The sequence below is a fragment of the Anguilla rostrata genome, chromosome 1, assembly GCF_018555375.3.
Source record: "Anguilla rostrata isolate EN2019 chromosome 1, ASM1855537v3, whole genome shotgun sequence".
NCBI classification, from domain to species: domain Eukaryota; kingdom Metazoa; phylum Chordata; class Actinopteri; order Anguilliformes; family Anguillidae; genus Anguilla; species Anguilla rostrata.
This window is the reverse complement of record NC_057933.1, coordinates 49,281,048-49,303,863: the sequence shown is the minus strand read 5'-3', so window position 1 is coordinate 49,303,863 and position 22,816 is coordinate 49,281,048. Positions and strand designations below refer to the sequence as shown.

General features: G+C 39.6%; 1 protein-coding gene and 2 long non-coding RNA genes across 4 annotated transcripts; 1 reads left to right on the top strand and 2 right to left on the bottom strand.

Annotated features, from left to right (window-relative positions):
• Positions 1-380: 380 nt before the first annotated feature.
• LOC135257338 (uncharacterized) lies at positions 381-5,479 on the bottom strand. The gene is made up of 3 exons (XR_010330637.1): positions 4,961-5,479; positions 1,832-1,882; positions 381-995 (listed from the first exon to the last, which is right to left on the bottom strand). It is a non-coding gene; the product is annotated as an uncharacterized LOC135257338 (long non-coding RNA).
• Positions 5,480-8,384: 2,905 nt separating this feature from the next.
• LOC135257332 (uncharacterized) lies at positions 8,385-15,911 on the bottom strand. Of its 2 annotated transcripts, XR_010330634.1 has the most exons (4): positions 15,407-15,911; positions 12,781-12,831; positions 10,229-10,324; positions 8,385-9,006 (listed from the first exon to the last, which is right to left on the bottom strand). It is a non-coding gene; the product is annotated as an uncharacterized LOC135257332 (long non-coding RNA). The 2 variants fall into 2 exon arrangements; XR_010330633.1 differs by lacking the exon at positions 10,229-10,324 and having other exon boundaries at positions 15,407-15,906.
• Positions 15,912-19,135: 3,224 nt separating this feature from the next.
• On the top strand, positions 19,136-22,140 carry gem (GTP binding protein overexpressed in skeletal muscle). The gene is made up of 5 exons (XM_064339949.1): positions 19,136-19,340; positions 19,818-20,158; positions 20,278-20,354; positions 20,666-20,870; positions 21,256-22,140. The coding sequence occupies exons 2-5, from the start codon at positions 19,825-19,827 to the stop codon at positions 21,531-21,533; spliced, it is 894 nt and encodes a 297-aa protein (XP_064196019.1). The 5' UTR covers positions 19,136-19,340; positions 19,818-19,824; the 3' UTR covers positions 21,534-22,140.
• Positions 22,141-22,816: the final 676 nt, after the last annotated feature.

Sequence of the window (22,816 nt, the reverse complement as noted above, 5' to 3'; positions counted from 1 at the left end):
AATAAAAACTGAGAAACGAGATTTGTATTAGAGGCAGCTGAATTAAGAGCTAGAATTGAAAAAGCAGTTGGCCAATTAGTTAACAGATATTTTCTAATATTTTTTATACTGGACGCACAAGGATAAACCGGTATCAATCTTTTTGTCTGATTATGGGTAAGAGTCAAAAAACGAATTTCCCAAAAAGTTGTGCTATTATTTTTAAACCACTGTAGACAAGTTCTGACAGTATGCGTTCTCTGTAAACGTGGTGGCTGCTGTTCTTTGGACATCATTTGTAGAACTGGAAGTAGGCCCCAAACAATATTTTTTATTTGGCCTTGATGGAAGTGCATTCACCAATGTAGTCACACATCATAAAACAAGGTACACACTCAAAATTCAAGAAAGTCTGATTTATTGAACAGACGTTTTGCCCATCAGGGCTTCATCAATATCAGTGTTCAGTAACAGGAAACAGTCATCCATTTAAAGTCCCACCTCTGGTGGGCAGCACTGTGATTGGCCACTTGAAATAGAAAATGAAAAAAGGGACCAAACAATGTCCATGAACAATAATAAAAAGGGCATCCTATTAACAAAAACAATGTTTTATGAGAAACTTGTTTATGCATTTACAAGTACAAGCACATTATATGAATAGTAGACATAATTTGACAGAATGTTGGCAAATCAGCATAGGCTGACCTAAAAGGGGGTGGGATGGAAAACATTCATTCAGGGGAAGGGGAATGGTTCGAAGTAACAGATACAATATCTGAGGGATTAGCTGGTGCCTCTGCAACAGATTGCATGGACTGGCTGAGTCTGCAGATCAGCTCCTGCAGACTGCAGACTAGTTCCTCTGGGATGTTAATGTGATGGGATGTCGCTGTAGCCAGAGCAAGCTCTTGTTGAGCCACGTTTAGGAGGTCCTCCAAATCCATCGTTTCACTATCAATGATGGAGCTGAACCTTGTTTGCATCCTCTGCAAGATCTCTCTTCTAACTTGCTCCTGCAAACATGGACAATACCAAGTCAGCTTACATAGCAATGTTGCTGGTTACACAGCTAATATCATGTTGAGCTTAAAGGAAAATTCCACTACAAAAACAAAAAATGGTATTCTCGGTCCACCACAGTTATCGTATCATCCCCATTTATTCATATGCCCATAGAATGAATCCTTTCAGTCCAGAATGTAGGTATCATTTTTATCCAGGTTCCCACCTTTTCCAGACATGTAAACACCCCTTGCCCTGGCCACCCGTTTACCTCACGACACATCCTAGGTCCTGGCGAGGGGTGTTGGTCGGGGTTACCTTGTTCCCCACTCAAAGGTCATGAGTCTGTCCCATGTCCTGACCGTTGTATTTATTGTTCCCATCTGTGCTGTATGTTCTTTGGTGTTTGTGGCTCCACCAGTATTATAAAACTGCACTTCACAGTTGTGTACTCTCCTAAAAGCTGAGAGAGGGTCTGGGTGTGTGAAGTTCCCAAACATGTTCTGGCTAATTCTAGTGACATCCCACCAAGTATATATAAATAAATAAATCAATTGCCATGCCTATTGTAATCCCACATCAGAATGAACTAAATTAAGATACTTTGAATACCTTTAGGTTATAGAAAATCTGATCTTTTCACTACAAGTACAGCACAAAGCATGTACTGTACAGCTCAGCCACACCATAACATACATGTAGTGAAATCCATATGTAAAGGAGATAGGTCTAAACCTTTTCTGTGGTCAAATTTCATTTTAAAACAGAGTGCATCGACCCTTAGCCAGACATTTCAACAAATGTATTTCAGAAAGCAGCCTTGAATTAGCTGTAACATAGAGCCTACCTGGAGCAGTGACATCCCACTTTGGTCCTGAGGGAGGGAGGTCATATTATCCTAAAGAGAGAAGAGTGTGAAATAGAAATCTCTCTCCGTCTCTCTTACACACTCATGCACGCACACACGCAGTTTGCTAGTTTGCCATCATGTAATAAGACCAATGAAAGGAGCATAGCTTATCTATAATTACATGGTTCTGCGATGGAGACCCTCTAAAGCCCACCCACACAAGACATAGAGCTCTATAACAGAGGTTTAGACCAAAGTTTCTTCTTTAGATTGGTCGCAGACCTATCAAGAGGGGATGTATACAGAAGGAGTGTGACAGATTAACTGAAAACAATTTTTTTGAGTGAATGCATTTGGCTCCAACACTGGGCTCTTTTAAATCAGGTCTGACAACTAAATTTGGGGCCAATCATTTCGGCACTGCAGCACTTACTCTTATTTTTTTATACTAACCCATTTTTTTACTCTTATTTTCCTTAGACTTCTAACATTTACAATTGTTCTTTTATTCTACTCTTATTTTCCTGTGATTTTATGGTTACTCTGGATAATTTTTTGATGCGTGAGAGCAGACTTGAGAAGTCTTGCCTGAATTATTCATTTTGAAACCTAGGACAAGAGCTGGTTAGCTCAGTGGTCTATAGAGCTTGATGGTTGGTATAGCTAATCGTATTATTCTGTTTTGATGGTCTACTGAATAATTCTGTGGTCTAAATATAACTCCAGTGGCGTCCTGAATGGCACTTAAATTGATCCTTTATGAATGGATAAATGCAATACATATAGCATGCTTGGACACACGCAATCACAGACACTTTGGTAGGACAGAGCAGGTCCTGTCATAGCTATAACCCGAACGAGGCAAAATTTTACTGTAACATTATCAAAAATGACAGTTCTTCCTATGACTTCACTCTATGCGAGTTTAGCTGTAGTTTGTGGTGCAAAAAGCACTAGTAGTGACACCACATATCCAAGGAAGACCGGTCATGTACAGTACAGCTTTGACATGCAGCCTACAGGTGCCCTGATCGACCAGCGGGGGTCAGTAGAGAGTGATGAAACATGGACCTCTAATCAGCTGAGCCCTCCCATATCCTCGCCAATGCAATTCCACATTGCCCTACAGAGGCCCTACGGCCAGTTGGCACTGGTATGGGTCACATTATATCTGAGGCAATGAGGCTCATCCATGCACCACAAAAACAAAAAACAAAACAAAATCAACATTACTGTTCATGAGCAAAAACTGTGTGTGAAAATGTAGGTAACCATTAATAACGTTTTTTTTCCCCGTCACATGAAATTTCACAAATTCTTACATCGTATTTCTCTGCTTGGTGGCACAAAATTGTGGTGGTGACAGTTTTTAATCGCCCAAGTTCAACTTCTAGATTACTAGAATGTTTGATTTGGAAAGGTTAACTTGCTGTCTTGCTGGACACGATCAGGATCAGTATCATCCAAGTGGGCAAAGCATAAACTGAAGAAACAGAAGTCTGACTCGGCTGCAGTGCCGCAGAGCCACTTCAAGATCACGTGTCATGGCCAAGTGTCAAATATAAGACCTTTACATTTTTGGGAGAAATTCAAATTCAAAATTTTGGAATTACATAAAGTTTAGAGTCGGATTATGGGAAAACGCTACAGTAATACTTTGACTAAATATATATTCTATTGGTTTATTTTGACAGTTTGGAATGTTATTATTTGAAAATGGTGCAGTAATAATCCATCCACTCCATTGCAGATGTATATTACTTTCTGTTCTCTCATATTACGAGACAGAATGTTGATAATTAGATTTTAGGGAGAACAAGCACGGAACCATCCAGACCCACGCGCAACTTGGCGACCTACATAGCTAGCTAGCTATGGCACGTCCTCACATCTGTAACGTTATTTGTTGTCCTCCGTGTGTCCATACATCTGTATTGGTGGTTGTAGTTGTGTATCCTTAGCTCCTACTCATGCGTGCAGGATAGCATCAGTACACACTAGGTACGTTAACTAAAGTAGGCAATCCGTACGTGCTAACTAGGTTAGCTAAAATAGGCGAAATGCGAACATGTTAGGGTTAGCTAAAGTAACATTAGGCGATACAGCTGTTTAAAAATGTCGTGCAGTACCACCTGCGCATGCGTTCCACTAAATGAAACACCACCTGCGCATGCGTCCCACAAAACCTCTCTGAAAGGTCGTCTGTGAGTGAGTGACCACAATTTTCCATGCATAGCCTACGGCGCCAGTTCCTTGCGTGAAACTTGGGTATCTGATACCATAATGCAGCCTTTGAAATACATGCGAAGTGCCCGTAGCCTTAATTAAAAATAAAAACATATTTAGCAGCATGTCCACCATTGTTAAATTCCTACTTTGTGAGTCGTAGCTCTTTTTTTAGAGCGCGTTCACCATAAATCAGTTTGTATGCTCACAATCTTCTTTGCGCGTTTGCCAAGACTATGACAATCATTTCGAATCGGGAGCTGCACATCTGGAGAAAACTTCAGCGTCGTGCTACATGCCTAGTGCGTGCGGTCTTAATTGAGCTACTATTATAGATAGCAGGCTATTACGTTTGCACCATACAATCCTACATGTAACTACTGCTAAAAAGCAAGATAACTGAGGTTGATAGCTAATCTGCGATCTCCTACTGCCTTAAGTATATAGTGCAAGCAAAATCAAGTTAGCTAGCAGATTAGACGTTTTTTTAAAGGCAGTGGGAGATGGATGGGAGCACGCTCCGATTATGTAATTCGGATATCTAGCTATAGCATTTATTTGCTGTAAGGTTCAAATTTATTTAGCCGTCCTTAGCAAGCAAGAGTCTTCCTCAGCATGTTGAATAAAGGCTAAACAATTCAACTAACCAACTGGAAAAAACCGATGTAACCATTTGCTGACAAGATGAAGTCACAATCAGCTATTGTTTATAGCTAGAGGGGGCGTTGTTCTCTGCGTTTTTACAAACCAGACATAAAAAGGTATTTTACTTCGCACTGGCGCGATCATAAACTGTGAATCCCAAAATAGCCAGCTGGCTAATTAGTGCAGTCACTATCCAAGTAGCTAGCAGCCATGTAGATTCTAACGTTTAAACCGTATTCTGTTCTTAAGTCTTACCAGTGGTTTGCATCTTGAGGTGAACCATCTGAAGTTATGCTGGTGTAGTCTTCTCCTTATGGTAGTCTTTGACACATCTACACCTACATCCTGGAGAGTGTTCTTGATCTGTTCGGCAGTTGAAAAGGGCTTTTTCTTGACAATTGAAAGTATTTTTTGGTCATCCACCACAGACGTCTTCCGTGGCCTACCAGATGATTTGCTGTTGATGAGCTGACCTGTGCGTTCTTGCTTCTTAATAATGTTCCAAACAGTTGATTTTGACACACCCAGTGTTTCGGCTATGTCTCTGATCGATTTTTTCTCATTTTTCAGCTTAATAATGGCCTGCTTTACTGGCATCGACACTTCTCTGGTCCTCATGTTAAGAGACAACAAAACCCCAAATGCAAATACCACAGCTAGAATAAACTATACACCTTTTGTTAGCTATTGTATGCATACATAAATGATGCACAAGACACAGCTGGATAATTATCCAATAGGGAGGTAAAGCGGAAGTTCGTTCACGGTTCTTCTTCTTCATTATATTTATATTCGGGGTAGAAAGCGCCTAGTAGTGCATTACTGCCTCCGACTGTTCGGATCCAGAATAAGTTATCGCATTAAATCCTTGGATATAGCCTCGTAGAGCGTGGAATCTCCAGGATCATTATCTGATTTGCTTGTCCATTCTTTCCATCCCAGAAGAGCAATGTTTTAACAGAAAAGGAAGAAGCACCTTGGTCTGAGACCTCTTTAAATATTCGCCTTCTTTCCTCATTATATTTGTTGTATTCTAACAAACCATGTTTAACTGATTTCAGGGTACCACACTTACACAGACCATCAGGGTGTTTCCCTATTGTTTTCAGCCCACTCCCAAACCCACCATTTTCAGTCGAATTAATTTTCCTAATTTTCAGATCGATCTCTCCCATAACAGACCCTTTCTTGACCGACTATTTGAGAAAAAGTGTCCCTCTCGTCGATTTCCCATTGCTTTTGCTACTCATTTTAAATCCTTTCTTTAATTAAATTGTTCCATTTTTCCTAATGATACATTTACTCTGGTATTTTCTGCCTTGGCAACTTTATCATTTAATTTCCTTTAATACCCTCATGGCCTGGAACCCATAAAAAGGCCACATCACACCTCATCTTCTCTATTCTATATACACAGGATAAAACCTCAAGCACATCTGAGCAAGCTTCGGAACTACTCTGCTTAAGAGCCAGGAGGGCAACAGCAGAGTCAGAGCATTAAAGAGCTCTCTTAGGTCTATTCCCTTCTATCCACCATAGTGTCCAGATTCATGCCAATAACTCAGAATTTTAAAAAAATGACATTTGATCCTGCGTACACGTCCTGTGGTGTCTGAAGCTGCTGAATATAAATACCAAGCGCAGTTTTCCCACTAGAAGGGTCCTTAGAATCATCTTTGAGAATGCATAAATAGGAACCCCAATTTTGATAAATATAATTTCCCACTGTTATACTTAACTCTTCTGAGTTGGTTTGTTGTATTTTATCAAGCAATGACATATCTACCTCAAGTACTGGCAGTAACCAAAATGGAGTTATGGATCACCATCCTGGAGCTGAAACATTTTAATTCCAAATGCCTGTTTTCCTTGAACATTCAATAATACAAATTCTTTTGCTATTCATCCTAAGAAACTCCCTGTGATCATTTAACAGGTATTGGGCTGGATGGTTAATATTGTCAGTCCCAACAACCTACCTTATACAACAATGACATAATAAAATAATAATAATACACTACAACACACACCAGTTCTTGAATACAGTTTGACCATTTTGCAAAAATTGGAGACTCAGTGGTAGTGGTAGCTCACTATTACATTACATTACAGGCATTTAGCAGACGCTCTTATCCAGAGCGACGTACAACAAGTGCATTAGTTCAAGGTGCAGAGGTGCAAAAGAAACACACTAGAGTGAAGTAAAGATAACTATAACTGTATTCAAGAACTGATGTGTGTTGTAGTGTATTTTATTCTTGTGTCATTGTTGTATAAGGTTGGTTGTTGGAATGACAGATATTGTACAAATTGTGCAGAACAGTACCTTATAGTGAATTGTTTTGTCCTACAAGGTCTAAATAAGTGTAAGTTTGCAAATCAAAAACCATGCCTTACCGTCCCATTAGGCATTACCATGATGCCAAACGGCTCCTTCTGATATAGTGAATCACAGGAAGCAGACCAGGAATCCCCTACAAATGTTTTGGAAATAACATCCTAAAACACAAAGATATTAAAACATCCAATAATATCTTTTTCCCACAATATAACAGATAATTCAGAAACACCCATAACGCTCAGACAGTGTACCAATTAGTTACATCTGCATGAGCAACCTTCACTGTATATTACAGTCAGGAAGACTGAAAGGGCATACCTTTATATCCTGTGGGGTAATTAAGACTCGTAACCTGTGGGATAAAACCAAAGTACCTAGAGGAAACCCAAGCAGACATGGGGAGAACATGCAAACTCCACACAGGACCAGACTGGGATTTGAACCCAGGACCTTCTTACTGAAAGGTGAATGCTATCCACTGCACCATTCTGAGAGCCAGCAGACCAACAGCAGACCTTCTGTCAGTTTCTGAAATCACTACATTCGTGTTAGGGCGGGCCTTTACATTGAAGAGGAACTTGTGCACCTACACAATTGATGGCCAGAGGGAATGAGTGAGTGGACGAAGACAGCAGTGTATCTAGCCGCCCCACGGCAAGAAAGGATAGCGAATACAGAATATAAAATTCAATTTTTGCTTGCGGCGACCTATTTGCTATCCCTGGTGGGAAGGTAGGTTACCGCAAGCAAAAATGGTTGTTTGTGGACTTTTTGGCTGCCTTACCCAGCTACACTACGATACGATACGACAAGACGCTACCAATTTCTTTACTGTGCATCCAGCACAAATATATGAGAGAACATCTACAGACTGCAAGCTAATTTTGTTAGTTCTATCAGTGGCTGCAGATGGAAGCAGTTATCTCTGTGTAGTGATAAAAATACACCTGCCAGCATCTTCAAAGCAGAGTCATTTATAAAATTCATCTTGCGTGTTTATGAGTAAAAATAAAAACAGAGAAAGAGATCCAAATGGTTTTAGAGGCAGCTGAATTCAGAACTATAATTGAAAAAACAGACTGCTTGTAGATATTGTCTAATACTTTTATACTGGGCGCACAGGGATGAAATGGGCAACAATCTTTTTGTTTAACTACAGGTAAGACAGCCACTGTAGATAAGCTTTGACAGTATGTGTTCATTCTAAACATGTTGGCTGCTGTTCTTAGGACATCATTAGTAGAACTGGAAGAAGACCCCAAACAATTATTTTTCTTCTGTCTTGATGGAGGTGCATCCACCAATGTAGTCACACAAATAAGATCCACACTCGAAATATGAGATGAAGTCTGATTTATTGAACAGACATTTTGCCCATCAGGGCTTCATCAATGTCAGTGTTTAGTAACAAAAAACAGTCATCCATTTATAGTCCCACCTCTGGTGGGCAGAACTGTGATTGGCCACTTGAAAAAGAAAACTGGTGGAAAAAAAGGAGACCAACAATGTCCATGATCAATAATGAAAAATGCATCATATTAACAAAAATAATGAATGTTTTATAATCAAATTATTTAAATATTTACAAGAACAAGCATACTATCTGAATGGTAGACATCATTTGGCAGAATGTTGCCAAATCAGCATAGGCCTAAAAAGGGGATAAGGTGAAGAACATTCATTCAGAGGAAGGGGAATTGTTCGAAGTAACAGATACAATATCTGAGGGATTAGCTGGTGCCTCTGCAACAGATTGCATGGACTGGCTGAGTCTGCAGATCAGCTCCTGCAGACTGCAGACTAGTTCCTCTGGGATGTTAATGTGATGGGATGTCGCTGTAGCCAGAGCAAGCTCTTGTTGAGCCACGTTTAGGAGGTCCTCCAAATCCATCGTTTCACTATCAATGATGGAGCTGAACCTTGTTTTCATCTTCTGCAAGATCTCTCTTCTAACTTGTTCCTGCAAATATGGACAATACCAAGTCAGTTTACATAGCAATGTGGCTGGATACACGGCTAACGTGAATATTATTTAAAATCTATTTAGGAAAATCACAACAATCCCACTAAATTTTGGAAACAGATAAAATCATTGTCATGTCCCAATTCCACTTCAGGCCTCCCTGAAAGCATTTTAGTTGACTCAACTGAAATTAAGAGCAAGGATGATATTGTTGGGCACTTTAATGAGCATTTTATATCAGCTGTGTCTGTTTTTAATACATATGCAGCAGGGTCTCAAAGCTCTAATTCCAGTTTGGTGACACCTCTACCCCTTTGTTTTTAGACCAATTTCTAGTGTGGAGATCTGTAAAGCTTTGAAAGCTATTGATCCAAAAAAGTCGTCTGGACCCGACAACCTGGATCCTTATCCGTTAAAGCATGCAGCTGATTTTATTGCTGAACCTATTGCTCATATTTTTAATCAGAGCCTCCAGACTAATTCCATCCCCAAAATCTGGAAAGCAGCCTATGTTCTCCCCTTATTGAAGGGTGGGGACCCTTCGGACTTAAACAACTACTGCCCTATTTCTAAACTTCCTACCCTTGCCTAAGATTTTAGAGTCTCAAGTAAACTCTCAATTGAAACAATTCTTGGCTGACAACAATATTTTAAGTGAAAATCAGTCTGGCTTTAGATCAGGTCATAGTACCATAACAGCAGCTGTGTTGGTAACAAAATGATATTATCAATGCCTTGGACAGAAAGCAGCACTGTGCTGCCCTGTTTGCTGATCTGTCCAAGGCATTTGATTCTGTTGACCATGAGCTGCTGTTAGGCAGACTCAGTGATGTCGTTATGTGTGACAAGGCTATAGAGTGGTTCAGAAACTACTTTGCAGATAGAACCCAGTGTGTGTACAGATGGTCACAAATCAAGCTTTATGGAGATCACTAAGGGAGTCCCTCAAGGTTCAATTTTAGCCCGTCTTATTTTCTATTTTTATAAATAACATTGGGAAGGACATGCTTACAGCTAAAGTGCATCTTTATGCAGATGATACAGTAGTATACTCAGTTGCCTCTTCTCTGAGTCAGGCTGTTAGTGAGCTCCAGACTGCCTTTCAACAGCTGCAGGCCTCATTGTATGGTCTAAAGCTGGTTCTTAATGCTAAGAAAACCAAATTCATGATCGTTTCCAGAGCTCGCTCACAGATCTCAGATGATGTTGGCATTCATACCTTAGGAGGGGACTCAATTGAAAGAGTATCATCTTACAAGTACTTGGATGTTTGGGTGGATGACTTTGGCTTTCTGTTAGAGTGCATATTGAAAACCTAGAGAAGAAACTGAAGGTTAGGCTGGGTTTTTATTATCGAAATAGGCCCTGCTTTAATTTAGCAGTTAGGAAAACACTTGTACAGGCTACGTTCTTAAGTGTTCTAGACTATGGGGACATTATTTACATGCATGCTGCCTCCTCTACACTTCACTGTCTAGACTCTGTGTACCACAGTTCTCTACGTTTTATATCCAACTCGTTGTCCCGTAAACACCACTGTGTACTTTATGATTTGGTTTCCTGGTCTTCATTAAGCCTAAGGAGACTGCAGCATTGGTATATTTTTATTTACAAAGCCATACTGGGTAAACTCCCTTTATATCTGTGTAATCTCCTATCACTCACCACCAGCAGTTATAATTTTCGCTCCACTAGATGGCTGCTCTACCAGGTACCCAGGATTTGCTCGGAACTTGGTAGAACAGCTTTCTCCTATTCTGCACCCTGGTCATGGAATAACCTTCAGAACACACTATATCTTAATGATTTTGTCTCTCTGGGAGAGTTCAAAGCTCTGGTAAAAAACTGTGCAACAGAAGAGTGCAATTGTTATTCATAAGCTGGATTTTGTATTATGTATCTGTTGTCCTTTGTCTGTTTTTAACATGCACTCTTTTATAATTTTTGCAACTTTGTAATGGTGTGCTATCTTGGCCAGGTCTCCCTCCCTCCCTTTAATCTCAAGGGATTTCCTGGTTAAATAAAGGTTAAATAAAAAAATAAAAAACATCACGTTGAGCTTAAAGGAAACTTCCACTACAAAAACAAAAATATGCCAAAAACCTCTGCTCCTAATTCCTGCTCCAGCTAAAACTAAAGAAAAATTAATGGGTATGTAAGAACTTGGATTCTGCCACAGGGAGGAAAACAAGTTTCTGATTATGCCTTTTCATTTCAAAACCTGTAACTTGATTGTCTCCGTGTGAATACAGGTTTGCATATACGGACGCTGGCTGGACTGTGCTTATGTGAAATAAATGGCGGAAAGACCGTGTACCATGGAAAGCAAGACTGCTACTGCTGCCAGGAATTCATCTAAGCGTTCTCTATCACCAAGCCTTTCTATCCTTGGAGACAAACGTACTACTCATCTAGGAGTCTTGCAATTTATGTTTCTGCGCCATGAATGAGTGTCCTTAACCCGTAAAATATGGGTACCGAAATCAACAGCTATCCCAGGGAGCTCAACCTAAGGTTTACTTCTAGTCAGTGAGACTTAATATCCCATAATATCACCCCTCTTATTTTATACAATAACAGCAGGATCCAGCTGGACACTGATGCCAACAGCCATCCCGAAGTAGCTGCATATCCCCATAGTGAAAATATCAATATGCCTAGTGAGTAACTCATTAACAGTGTTATCCCAAAACCACATACAAGACTAATACTAGGTTTTGGTATCTAGAGTTGTTCCAAATTTCCAAAAACAGGGAATTTGTTAAGAAATGTGCATTTCAAATCCACTTACCGAATCTCGAAAATGCATTTTTAATGGAATTCATGATCATTAATTTGGGATATTTTTTGTTATATTGGGCAGGTTTAAAAAAAAAAAATCTTCCTCCGCCTATTCCTTGGGTGGTATCCTACTCGAAGCCTGACAATTGTCCATTAGCAAATTAACGATTAACACTGTAGTCCACCAATCTCTGCTTAGAAATGGTTGCTATGCACTACTTCCTCCGACATCTAGCTCCAACACTGCCTATTACATTATTGTCTAGCTGATAGCGAAAAAAACTTAAGCTAGCTACAAGTTACAAAGCTTCTGTAGGTGGTTAAAAGCTGCTGTTGGGGAACTTGCAAAACTGCTGTGCGTTATCCTGAATGGGGCGGTGTCTAAACTACTGTTTATTTTGTTAAATGAGGACAGATGTGCTGTAAATAAAGATATTTATGCCATGAGTGTCTCGTGGCGTAGCCCATAGAGCACTATCCACGTGCTCATTACGAGCCGTGACGTCGGCGGTTCTAGTCCGACCCCGCGACCTTTGTCGCATGTATCTCCCTCTCTCTTCCCCTGTTCTGTCCAATAAAGCTAAAAAAGCCCAAAAAAAAAGTTTTAAAAAAAGAACATATTTATACCACGCTACTCTTGTCAACGATAACATAAAGTGATGATTCATACATGTCAGAAATCTCAATTTACTACTCCATATAGTGTCCCATTGCATGTTTGCCATGTAGGGAATAGCAAATGAGTGAACACAGGAGTGGTTTTGGACACAGCATACCTGTTTACCCCTTTAAATATCTGTATAGCACAAATTAGGTGTGGCTAAGCCCCAAGGAAAATAAAAGATAGAAATCAATATATAAAGTTAGATAGGCCTAAATCTTACTCTGTGGTGTAATTTCCCTTTAAATAGAGTACACAGACCCCCAAGTCAGATAATCAAAAAATGTATTTCAGAAGGCAGCCTTGAATTAGCTGTAACTAGAGCCTACCTGGAGCAGTGACATCCCACTTTGGTCCTGAGGGAGGGAGGTCATATTATCCTAAAGAGAGAAGTGTGTCAAATTGAAATCAATTAATCACTCAATCACTCACAATTCCCTGATGTCAAACTTAGGTCATGCTTGCTAGTTAGCCATCAGGGAGGGAGACCAATAAAGTGAACACAGATTACCGATCTATGATTACACGGTTCTGTGATGGAGATATATCCTTCTAAAGCCCACCCACACAAGAGACTGTGATCTAGACCGGAGGTGGAAAAGCGTCTTTGGATACCGTTGCTGGGGATGCCTTTATCTCAGCTCATTGGAAACCATGGATCAATATGAGATGCATGTTTTCCCAGTTCCTCACATCACTCCCAAGAACACAGTAAAGTATGTGAAAAGAAGAAAAGCATTACAATAGGAAATATTTCTTCAGATAATATGAGCAAAATAAAGTAAATAAGCTTATACAGTTTGAAATGCATGTTCTGATTGCAATTATGCTTTTTGTTGGTAAACCGTTGTATAAGCGGGATAATGCCCTGTGCTGAGGGAAATTGCTGGAGGCGAATTTCAGAATATGCAATTCCACTGCAATGGAAACTTTACTTAAATATTCCAGCAAATAACCCATAACCCGTACCACTTAGCAACAAACATGTCTTTCTAGTCCTTCAACCGGGTTACCTAATATTAAAATGCAGTTTGGTTTTAAAGGCACACTATGCAAGATGTTTGCCTTGAAGATACTATAAAATAATAATGTTCAGTGACACCTATAATGAACTGACAGTCTTTGCACACATTTGCCAAATCCATGCTCCTCTACATTTCTTTGTCTAAAATGTGTTCTAGACATTTCTGGGCATGACACTCTTTTCTGAGTGGAGAGGGGAGGGTATGGCTATAGGGCCTGTGTGGTGGGATAATGCATAGTATGCCGTTCAGTCAAAATGGTCTCAGAGCATATTTCTTATCACAGATAGCAAGTCAACTACGGAACAATAGGGACTAAACTATAAATGCAGTCAAGCTATATAAAACCAGCTGCTCTATAGTCGTTCATGGTTATCTAGCTGACACTGTTGCAAGAATAATATTTTAATTATTGGCTTGCTTGGTCTTACAAACTTCCACTTTATGTACTGAGTCAGCTTGATGTGCATTAACTTAGAACTGTGACTTAATTTACAGTAATTTATTAAGTAATTTAGTTTACTTTTTCAGGCGCTTGTTCATAGTTGAGCATATATGGGAAAATAAAGCACACATCCCAGCCAGTCAGAATTCAGCCTCTGTATATTGGTTTTGGGGGCATGCAACATTTGTGAGCTGAGAATAAAATTCTTTGTATCATATCTGACACTGACTGTTTATTGACACAGTAGGCTAAGCATTAAGACTATTATGAAGGAAAAACATGGTACTGATGTGTGTTGTTATGGTTGCATTCCTTTTCTATACAGTGAGTGTGGCGCACAGCCAAGATGCGTTCTAAAAATAGATTCTTCCTGTGTTAGGATATCGAATTGGAACCTAGGACACTATGCAATCATTCGATTTGTGAAATAATTTGAAATCACCATCCCTAGATGGTAGGCAGGCAGAGAAAATGCTATCATGCCACTTAACTGTTATAGCCTGTCTGGCTATCGAGCTAGCTACCTAGAATGCCAACGATACAATTTTGACATTTCACAGCGCTTCTAATTTTGTTATGAAACAAAATATTAAAATTTTATTACTTTATAAAGTTCTGTGCCTGTGTTCCTGCGACCAGACCAGACTGTATGAACAAGTATATCCTCCTCAAAATGCAAAGTACACAAAAGCGCTGCCTTTTAAAACTACGAACCGCTCTCCTTCATCTCTCCCAATAGCCCTTATTCAAGTTTTTTGAGGTAGGGGTAACTGCAGGCTTGGTCACCCACAATTACAGACGTGTAATCGGCCGCCTGTGGCGAGTGGACCCTCCCAGTACTACCGTGTGGGTTGGTGCTGTCCTATTTCCATGCATTTTCAATGATTTCTCAATAATAACACCCTCGTCTGTGCAGACAGTTTCATTAACCCAAGAACATGGCTGAGACTCACTTCAGTTTTATTATGAGAATTTTCTGCGATAATGTATCAATCACAATGCCATTTCCTATTGCCTTGGGTAGACCGAGCAAAGCAAGCTAATTTTAGCTAGAAAATTAGCGTTAGTGGAGGGTTTCAACGGCAGTGGGAGATGGAAAGCACGCTTCAAAAATTCAGTTGGCTATGGCTCGACAGCATTCAGTCTATTTGCTGTAGGCTAAGGTTTGCATTTATTTAGCTGTCCTTAGCTAACAAGACTCTTGTTCAGCACATACATTAAAGGCTTAACAATGAAATTAAACTGGAAATAAACGGTGACAATTATTTGACACGGTGAAGTGATAACTAGTTTATAGCTAGAGTGGGCGTTCTCTGCGCTTTTACAAACCATACATTTAAAAAAAGGTATTTTTTTTTATTTCGCACTAGCGAGCTATCAACAGCGAATCCCAAAATGGCTAGCTGACCAATAGTGAAGTAATTTTCTCAAGTAGCTAGCAGATAGCATATTCTGATGTTAAAATCATATTCTATTCTCGAGTCTTACCAGTGGTTTGCATCTTGAGGTGAACCATTTGAAGTTATGCTGGTGTAGTCTCCTCCTTATGGTACTCTTTGATACATCTACGCCTACATCCTGGAGAGTGTTCTTGATCTGTTCTGCAGTCGAAAAGGGCTTTTTCTTAACAATTGAAAGTATTCTTTTGTCATCTGACACAGTGGTCTTTCGTGGCCTACCAGATCTTTTGCTATTGCTGAGCTCACCAGTGCGTTCTTGTTTTTTAACAATATACCAAACAGTTGATTTTGACACACCCAATTTTTCCGCTATGTCCCTGATCGATTTTTTCTCATTTTTCAGCTTAATTATGGCTTGCTTTACTGGCATTGGCACTTCTTTGGCCCCCATGTTAAGAGACAACAAATGCAAATGCCACAGCTAGAATAAAATCTACACCTTTTGTTTGCTAGCTTTCCTGTGCATAAATCAATGAAGCACAACGCACAACTGGCCAGTTATCCAATAGGAGGTAAAGCGGAAGTTTCATGCACGATCGTTCTGTATACTCCACCTTACATAGAGCGTCGACAGCTAAATGTAAGAAAAGTGCATAGCTTTAAAGTATTGGTTCAACGTATGTGTTTCTTGGTTTAAATATGCTGATATGTGCTGAATCTGTATTTTAACGTATAAAAAGACTAGTTTTGTGTTTGTATATCGTTGATATATGCTAAAACTACATTTCACATAATTCATCCCCTTTGTGGTGACAATTTCCTCTTGTACCGTTTTAATGCCACCGACAGGGGCGTTTGGTGGGATCAGCCGTGACTCGTGTCGACCTGAGCGATTACAATCTGGTGCAAAGTATGATATTTTAACTTGTCAGCTTAATAGGCTTGATTAAATGTACATGTCATACTGTCAACAGTAGCACACGAAGACTACTAACCTGCAATCGATATCAAGCTCTTGGAGAAAATCCTATTACGATTGTTTTGGTACGTCCCACGAGACAGACCCTCCGAGTGGAAGGGAAAACGTCATCGTGTTTTGGTACAATCCCAGCGAAATTTTATTCTTTCCATAAACAGTGTCTGTTTGCATGGTCTTTAATCAACAAGCTTACTTTCTCCGCGCATAAATGCATAATTTGGAATAACAGATATGTAAAAATAAATATTTTTAAAAATAGGTTTAATAATAAAATTGTACCGGTGAGTCATAATGCAGGGTTTCCATATAACTAGGCTACAACAGATTCTTATCTCACAACAACATTTGTGGTTACTCCAAAATTTGACTTGGAGTGCTCATGAGAGGTCACGCCCCTCCCACTACTGATCCAACATTTGACTCTGTTGACTCACCTATTGGCAAGAAAAGTTACCCCCTGCTGGTAGCAACAAGAAAATTCACACTTGGTTTGAAAAACGTTTCTATTTCTAATGCTACCAGTTATTTGAATAGATTCGTGGACAGTATCTACTGGGCTGGTGTGGACTTTGCCTTAGAATTTTTTTAAAGGCAAAAGAGGTGTCTTATAAAATAATTTATAATTGTTACTCCACTAAACATTTCCTTATAAAATTTAAGAGCTTTGATGATACCAGTTGTGCCTTCTGTAATAATACCATATACCATTTATTTGTTATTCTTTCTGGAAATCCATCTAAAAAAAACTTTTTGGCATGGAGAGAGATGCATGGTAGTATGTGTGCTCTACCATGCAGGTTAACATGGTGATTGCATTAATTATTGACCTAATTGATATCTTTAGTTTTTTACTTATTTGTTTAACTAACTCCTATCTTGTGAAGGTCAACAATGTCTTGTCTTGTTTCTTCTCAGAGATCTTTGCCTTTTTCCTTTGTACTGAACAGTTCATTGCTTTTTTGTAATGGATGGTCGTAGTACTTCTGTGTTACCTCATTTTTATACCCCAGTAACACAAGAAGACATTAGAGACAAATGGTAAATGGTAAATGGACTGCATTTATAGAGCACTTTTATCCAAAGCGCTTTACAATTGATGCCTCTCATTCGCCAGAGCAGTTAGGGGTTAGGGGTTAGGTGTCTTGCTCAAGGACACTTCAACACGCCCAGGGCAGGGTTTGAACCGGCAACCCTCCGACTGCCAGCCAATAGGTCTTACCTCCTGAGCTATGTCGCCCCAAAAATAGAGTTCCTTAAGATTGTGATTAAAAAATGTTTTTGGTTGCTCTGAGCAATTGTATTTGTATTAACTATATAGTATTTTTTTAAGCACACAGTACAGGTGATTATCCATACTGTTAATTTCATACAGCCCTCTTTGCTTGTCTTTATCAAGGGTGAGAATAAATTTGGAGGGCACTGTACATCCCATTATTTCCATCTTGTATTGTTTGTTTGTGAAGGGCACTGAATATGATATTTCACAATGGAATTCAGTGCAAGGAAAATGCATGGCATGCGAATCTTCCTCCTCCCCCTTAACAAAAACACCATGCACATGAAAACAAGAAAACACACCGTCAGAAAACCGACAACCTCATATGCAACAAAGCTCAGAGAAGTTATTCACGATTCACTAATGGTAATGCGTGGAGCACTGTAAATCCTGCCAAGGACAAGACCATAGTGCAAATCCAGTGCAACACATGTCATGTCCATATTAGAACAATGGTCATATCACAGCTTGTACATCACCAGACACAACAGTGGCCCTTACAAATTCTGTTCAGAACTAAAGCTGCTCTTTAAACCTGTGGACACCACGGTCATTAATCTGTTGACTGACACAACTCTGCATTTGCTGAAGAAGGTTACAGTGTGTTCTTGATAAAAAATTTTTTTACAAATACAGAATAATTGCCATAACTTTTTCTCTTTTTTTGCAGTTCAGAGCATTTTTTCTTCAATGGCCATGTAAAACACTGTGCTTAACAAAATAGCACCAGAACAAACAATAAAATGGTTGTCAACTACATATAAATTCTGCAAGTGCTAATGAAAGAGATCCATTAATGTCCAATTAGAAAGGATGTTGTCTACCAGGTTCAAGATTAATTCTGGTCTAACCCTGTCCTCACTGATTTAAAGGCTCTTGTCAAACCATTAGCATCATACAATCCAACTTCCAGTTTAGATTTTCATCTCCCATGATTCCCTTTAGTTACATTCCACATCCCTCTATTGTGAGCATTTGCCAAATGCCAAAAAATGTGTATGTCCAATGCTTGGGTCCCTCCCAATTCCCCTTGCAACTTTAATTGTTTTTCTGTTTGAACTGTGACTATTTAACTATTTAACATCTTGGCCCCAAGATTTTTACCAACTAGTGCAGAGGATGAGCTGGGGGGGCCAGATAGGAACTTGAACTGTCTAGCACTTTACCAGGAATTTGCTGATAATTATTGGTTAAATCTCATTTTTTTGCGATCTGGCACTCACGCCATTTGCCGCATCGTTTAAGCACATACTCCAGTAATTCAATGAATTACTCCTTTATTGGTTCTCAGAAATAAGAAAAAACAATTATTTAACAATTACAACATCCACAATGACAATATATATTTTTTCTTTTTCAAATTGACCTAGATGGTGTACCCATTCATTTGGCTTAATTATAGCAAGACCAAATTTGAATGGCCTCTTTTAAAAACATAGAACCAAATACTAATTGCACCCTGAAGGACAAACATAGCTGCAAACAAGCAAACTTTTTCTTATATAAACGCCTCATTCATATCTGCCCCAGTAGTGAAAGAAGCCCAATTTCTCCAGTCTCTTTCTGAGGAGGGAGGGCAGAGTGACGACGTGAACGACAGCCCATTCGGCTTTGAGGAGCGCTTTATATAAACCATGCGAGCCGAAAGCGCATTAGACACAAATAGCGATTTAGTAGAGATTATTAGCGCAAAAAAGCAAGAAGCTTAGAAGTCCCCAGACTTTGCTCCACTTCTAGAACCGAACGGCTGTGCTGGGACCGTGAACTGTAAGTGTTTCTTGTATCTATTGTGAGTGTGAAATTTATCGTAGTTGTCTGTGCATTAAATTTAGTTTTTTCCTGTCATTATTTTTATCCAGAATGTTTGCTCTGGTTTGTAATTGAGGTCCCGTTTCCACTGTAGGCTAAAGCATTTATTTTGAATGCAGCTAGCAAAGCATCTAATCTCGTAGCCTATTTGAATTGGCTACAAGGTGGATAACATTTAGGCTATGCAATTAGGACTACGAATTTTTCACGTGCAGTGAAGTTGTAATTTTGATTATTTCTCCCGACAAACAAAAGTTAGGCTACTGTTCTATCAAGCAAGCGGTTTCTCGTTCTGTGGGACATTGACATAATCGTTGAAAAACCAGATTCTGATATTTTACATAATTTACTTGTATGATACCTGGATTTTTTATTTTGTAAATAATAATAATAACAACAACAATAATAATTTGTATGTTTTATTTCGTCATTCAGCTGAGAGATGTCCCTTCTTCTCAGCATGCGGCGGCACAGTTTGCGTTTGCAGCACCAGCTGCACCGCTGGAGCATTTGCGCGGATGCTAGCCACCTTACAAACGACGAGCTTGTGCCGACATCCTGCATCACGCGCTCCAAGTCATGCAACAACTCCAGTGGCGAGTCGTGCAGAGGGAGCTGGTCTTCGGATTCAGCGGACTCCGTCATCTCCACGGACTCCAGCAACAACATTTACAACGTGGTACTGATAGGCGAAAACGGTGTCGGAAAGTCTGCGCTGGCGAGCATTTTCGCTGGTGCGGCTGACAGCATGGGCAGCGACTGCGATCTGTATGGAGGTGATTACACTTTTTGTCAGCGTTGCGTTTGTCAGCGGTTGTGTGAAATAACTAGTATAATATAACGAATGGAGTGGCTAGAATGACTCAAACAAAGCCAATGTGTTTTACTTTTAAAGGAGAAGTGTGTGAGAAAACAGTGACAGTTGACGGTGAAACTGCTACCATAACTTTACTGGACACGTGGGACCCACAGGTGAGAACCTATTATAGCCTACTTAATAAAGTGTAGCCTTGGAATGTGTATAATGTACATTTTTTATAAAGCCACAGAAAATGTCAGAATTATGCTAATCTGAAACCTTTTTGAAATAGCCTAGATGTTTTTGAATTCCATTTCACCTCTGCCATTACACAATGTTTTACCTTAGTCTAAAATCTCACACGGTATTTTAAGCGACTTTCATCATAGCTTTATAAAGCTATAGTGCATCCATCAAGAATGTAAAATGTATGTATGTAGCCGAACTTTTAAAAAATAGCTCGTGTTATTGCCTGTACCCTCAGGATGAAAGTAAATGGAGCCAGGACCAGTGTATGCACGTGGGCGACGCCTACCTGATTGTCTATTCCATAACGGACAGAGCCAGCTTCGAAAAGGCGTCCGAGCTGCGTATTCAGTTGCGCAGGGTCAGGCAGTCAGCGGATGTCCCAATTATTTTAGTAGGAAACAAGTGTGATCTTGTGCGGTGCAGAGAAGTGTCTATCCATGGTAAGTGGAATGTTTATAACATTATAAAGCAATCATAAAAAAGTTTATTAAAATGCATAAACAAAGCTTTTCAGGAATGACAGTTCAAAATCAAATTTGTTTTTGAAGTTTGAGGTTCTCTCTTAGTACTATGCATTATATGATTTCAAAATGATAGGACTTTCTGGATGAAATTTGTCTCAGCTGTGTTGGTTTTCATACGAAGGCCTGCTTAAGTGCAATCCAGTCTATCATTTTTTCACTATGGAACAGATGTATGTCCTCACTTTTTTTTGGTGAACTGAGCAGAATATAATGTTAAACTGCTAACAACAATGCAATGGGACCCCCCTACCACTCTGTTTTGGAGAGGGTGACTGAGCTACACCTGTCTTTCTCCTTGCAGAGGGACGAGCATGCGCAGTGGTTTTCGACTGCAAGTTCATTGAGACATCAGCAGCGATGCAGCACAATGTGTGGGACATGTTTACTGGCATCGTGCGGCAGCTGCGGCTCAGGCATGACAGCAAGGAGGCTAACGCCCGGCGTAAGGGGCTGAACAAGCGGAGGGTGAGCCTGCCCAAAAAGGCCAAGCGCTTTCTGGACAAAATGGTGGCCAAGAACAACAAGAACGTTGCATTCCGCCTCAGGTCCAAGTCCTGCCATGACCTGTCCGTCCTGTAAACGAGCCCTGTTCTGCCCAGTCTCAAAAACCTTGTACCCCTCCTTAATCAATCTATATTAGATTGAATTGAAAAAGTGATGCAGAGGAAGTTGTCGTCTCACTGTTGTCTGCCTGTGACAGGCTAAATTATCATGTTAGAATGCTTCTTCCTCTGACCATCAGGTATTTTTTCCCATCAACACAGTGAAAGTTCATAAATCAGAATAGCCTGATGTTAAGTGTTGGTGAACAAAAACTGTTGCAGAGGACACCAGAAAGTTTACTCTGGGTTAACTGCTAATAATGGTGAGGAGTCATAGCCCTCCCCCAACAACCTACCCGATTTGTAAAGGTAGATTGGAAAGCTACAGCTTTTACGTAATCACTGACTCACATTTTAAGTAAACATTCTCAAGTGCTTTCACATGGTAACCATGGTAACCTTAAATTACAGAATAAGGTATTATTTTATTTATGTGTAGTTTTTATATGTTGCCTTGTGTCAGAGTTTCAATATTTTTGAAGATTGTTTATTATTCAGTGTTAAAATTAGGAGGACTTTTCATCATGTTCTGTCCATAGAAATCAAAATCTTTGTGAAAGAAAAAATAAAATGGTATTTTTGTAGTTATGTTGTCTGTTGATTTCAAAGCAAGCACTACTGAAAACTTTTATTTATAATACATGCAAATATAGCTTGTAAAGGTATTTGGGAACAATAACATTTTAGTGTGTAGACAGATATTAAGGTGAACCCCTTGTATTTTGCCACCTCTTCAGATACTCAATACATGCTTGTAGATAAATAAATGCTCAAAACTTGATAAATTAGAATTTTTCTCAGAAGAATTTATCTCAGAAGAAAATGCCTATTTATTTCTTAGATGTTTAGTGTAATGTACTGTACATGTACAATGTAAGGTAGTGACAACTTACTGGTGACTGAACCCTTCCGGGGTAAGCCCTTGAGTACTGCAAATAACAAGTTCAGTCTTCCCACTAAGACCTGTTGGTGCACAGTGAATTGAAAACACCAAAAGGCTGAAGATAATCCAAGTGGAAAGGCCCATGGGATTAAAGCATCACATATTAATAGCCTTCAACCTAGTGCGAGTGCCCCTCTCCTGTACTGGGGAGAAAGCGTATTATGATTGGGTGCCTGAATGAATATGATACTCTACTGTATTTTCAACTGTTAGCATGATGTTCCAGGTGTTTCTTTGACCAAGAGCCCAGACCTTTCTGGACACATAGTGTCACATGTTGGTCCCACTCCCTCTTATGAGCCCACCTCTCTACATGT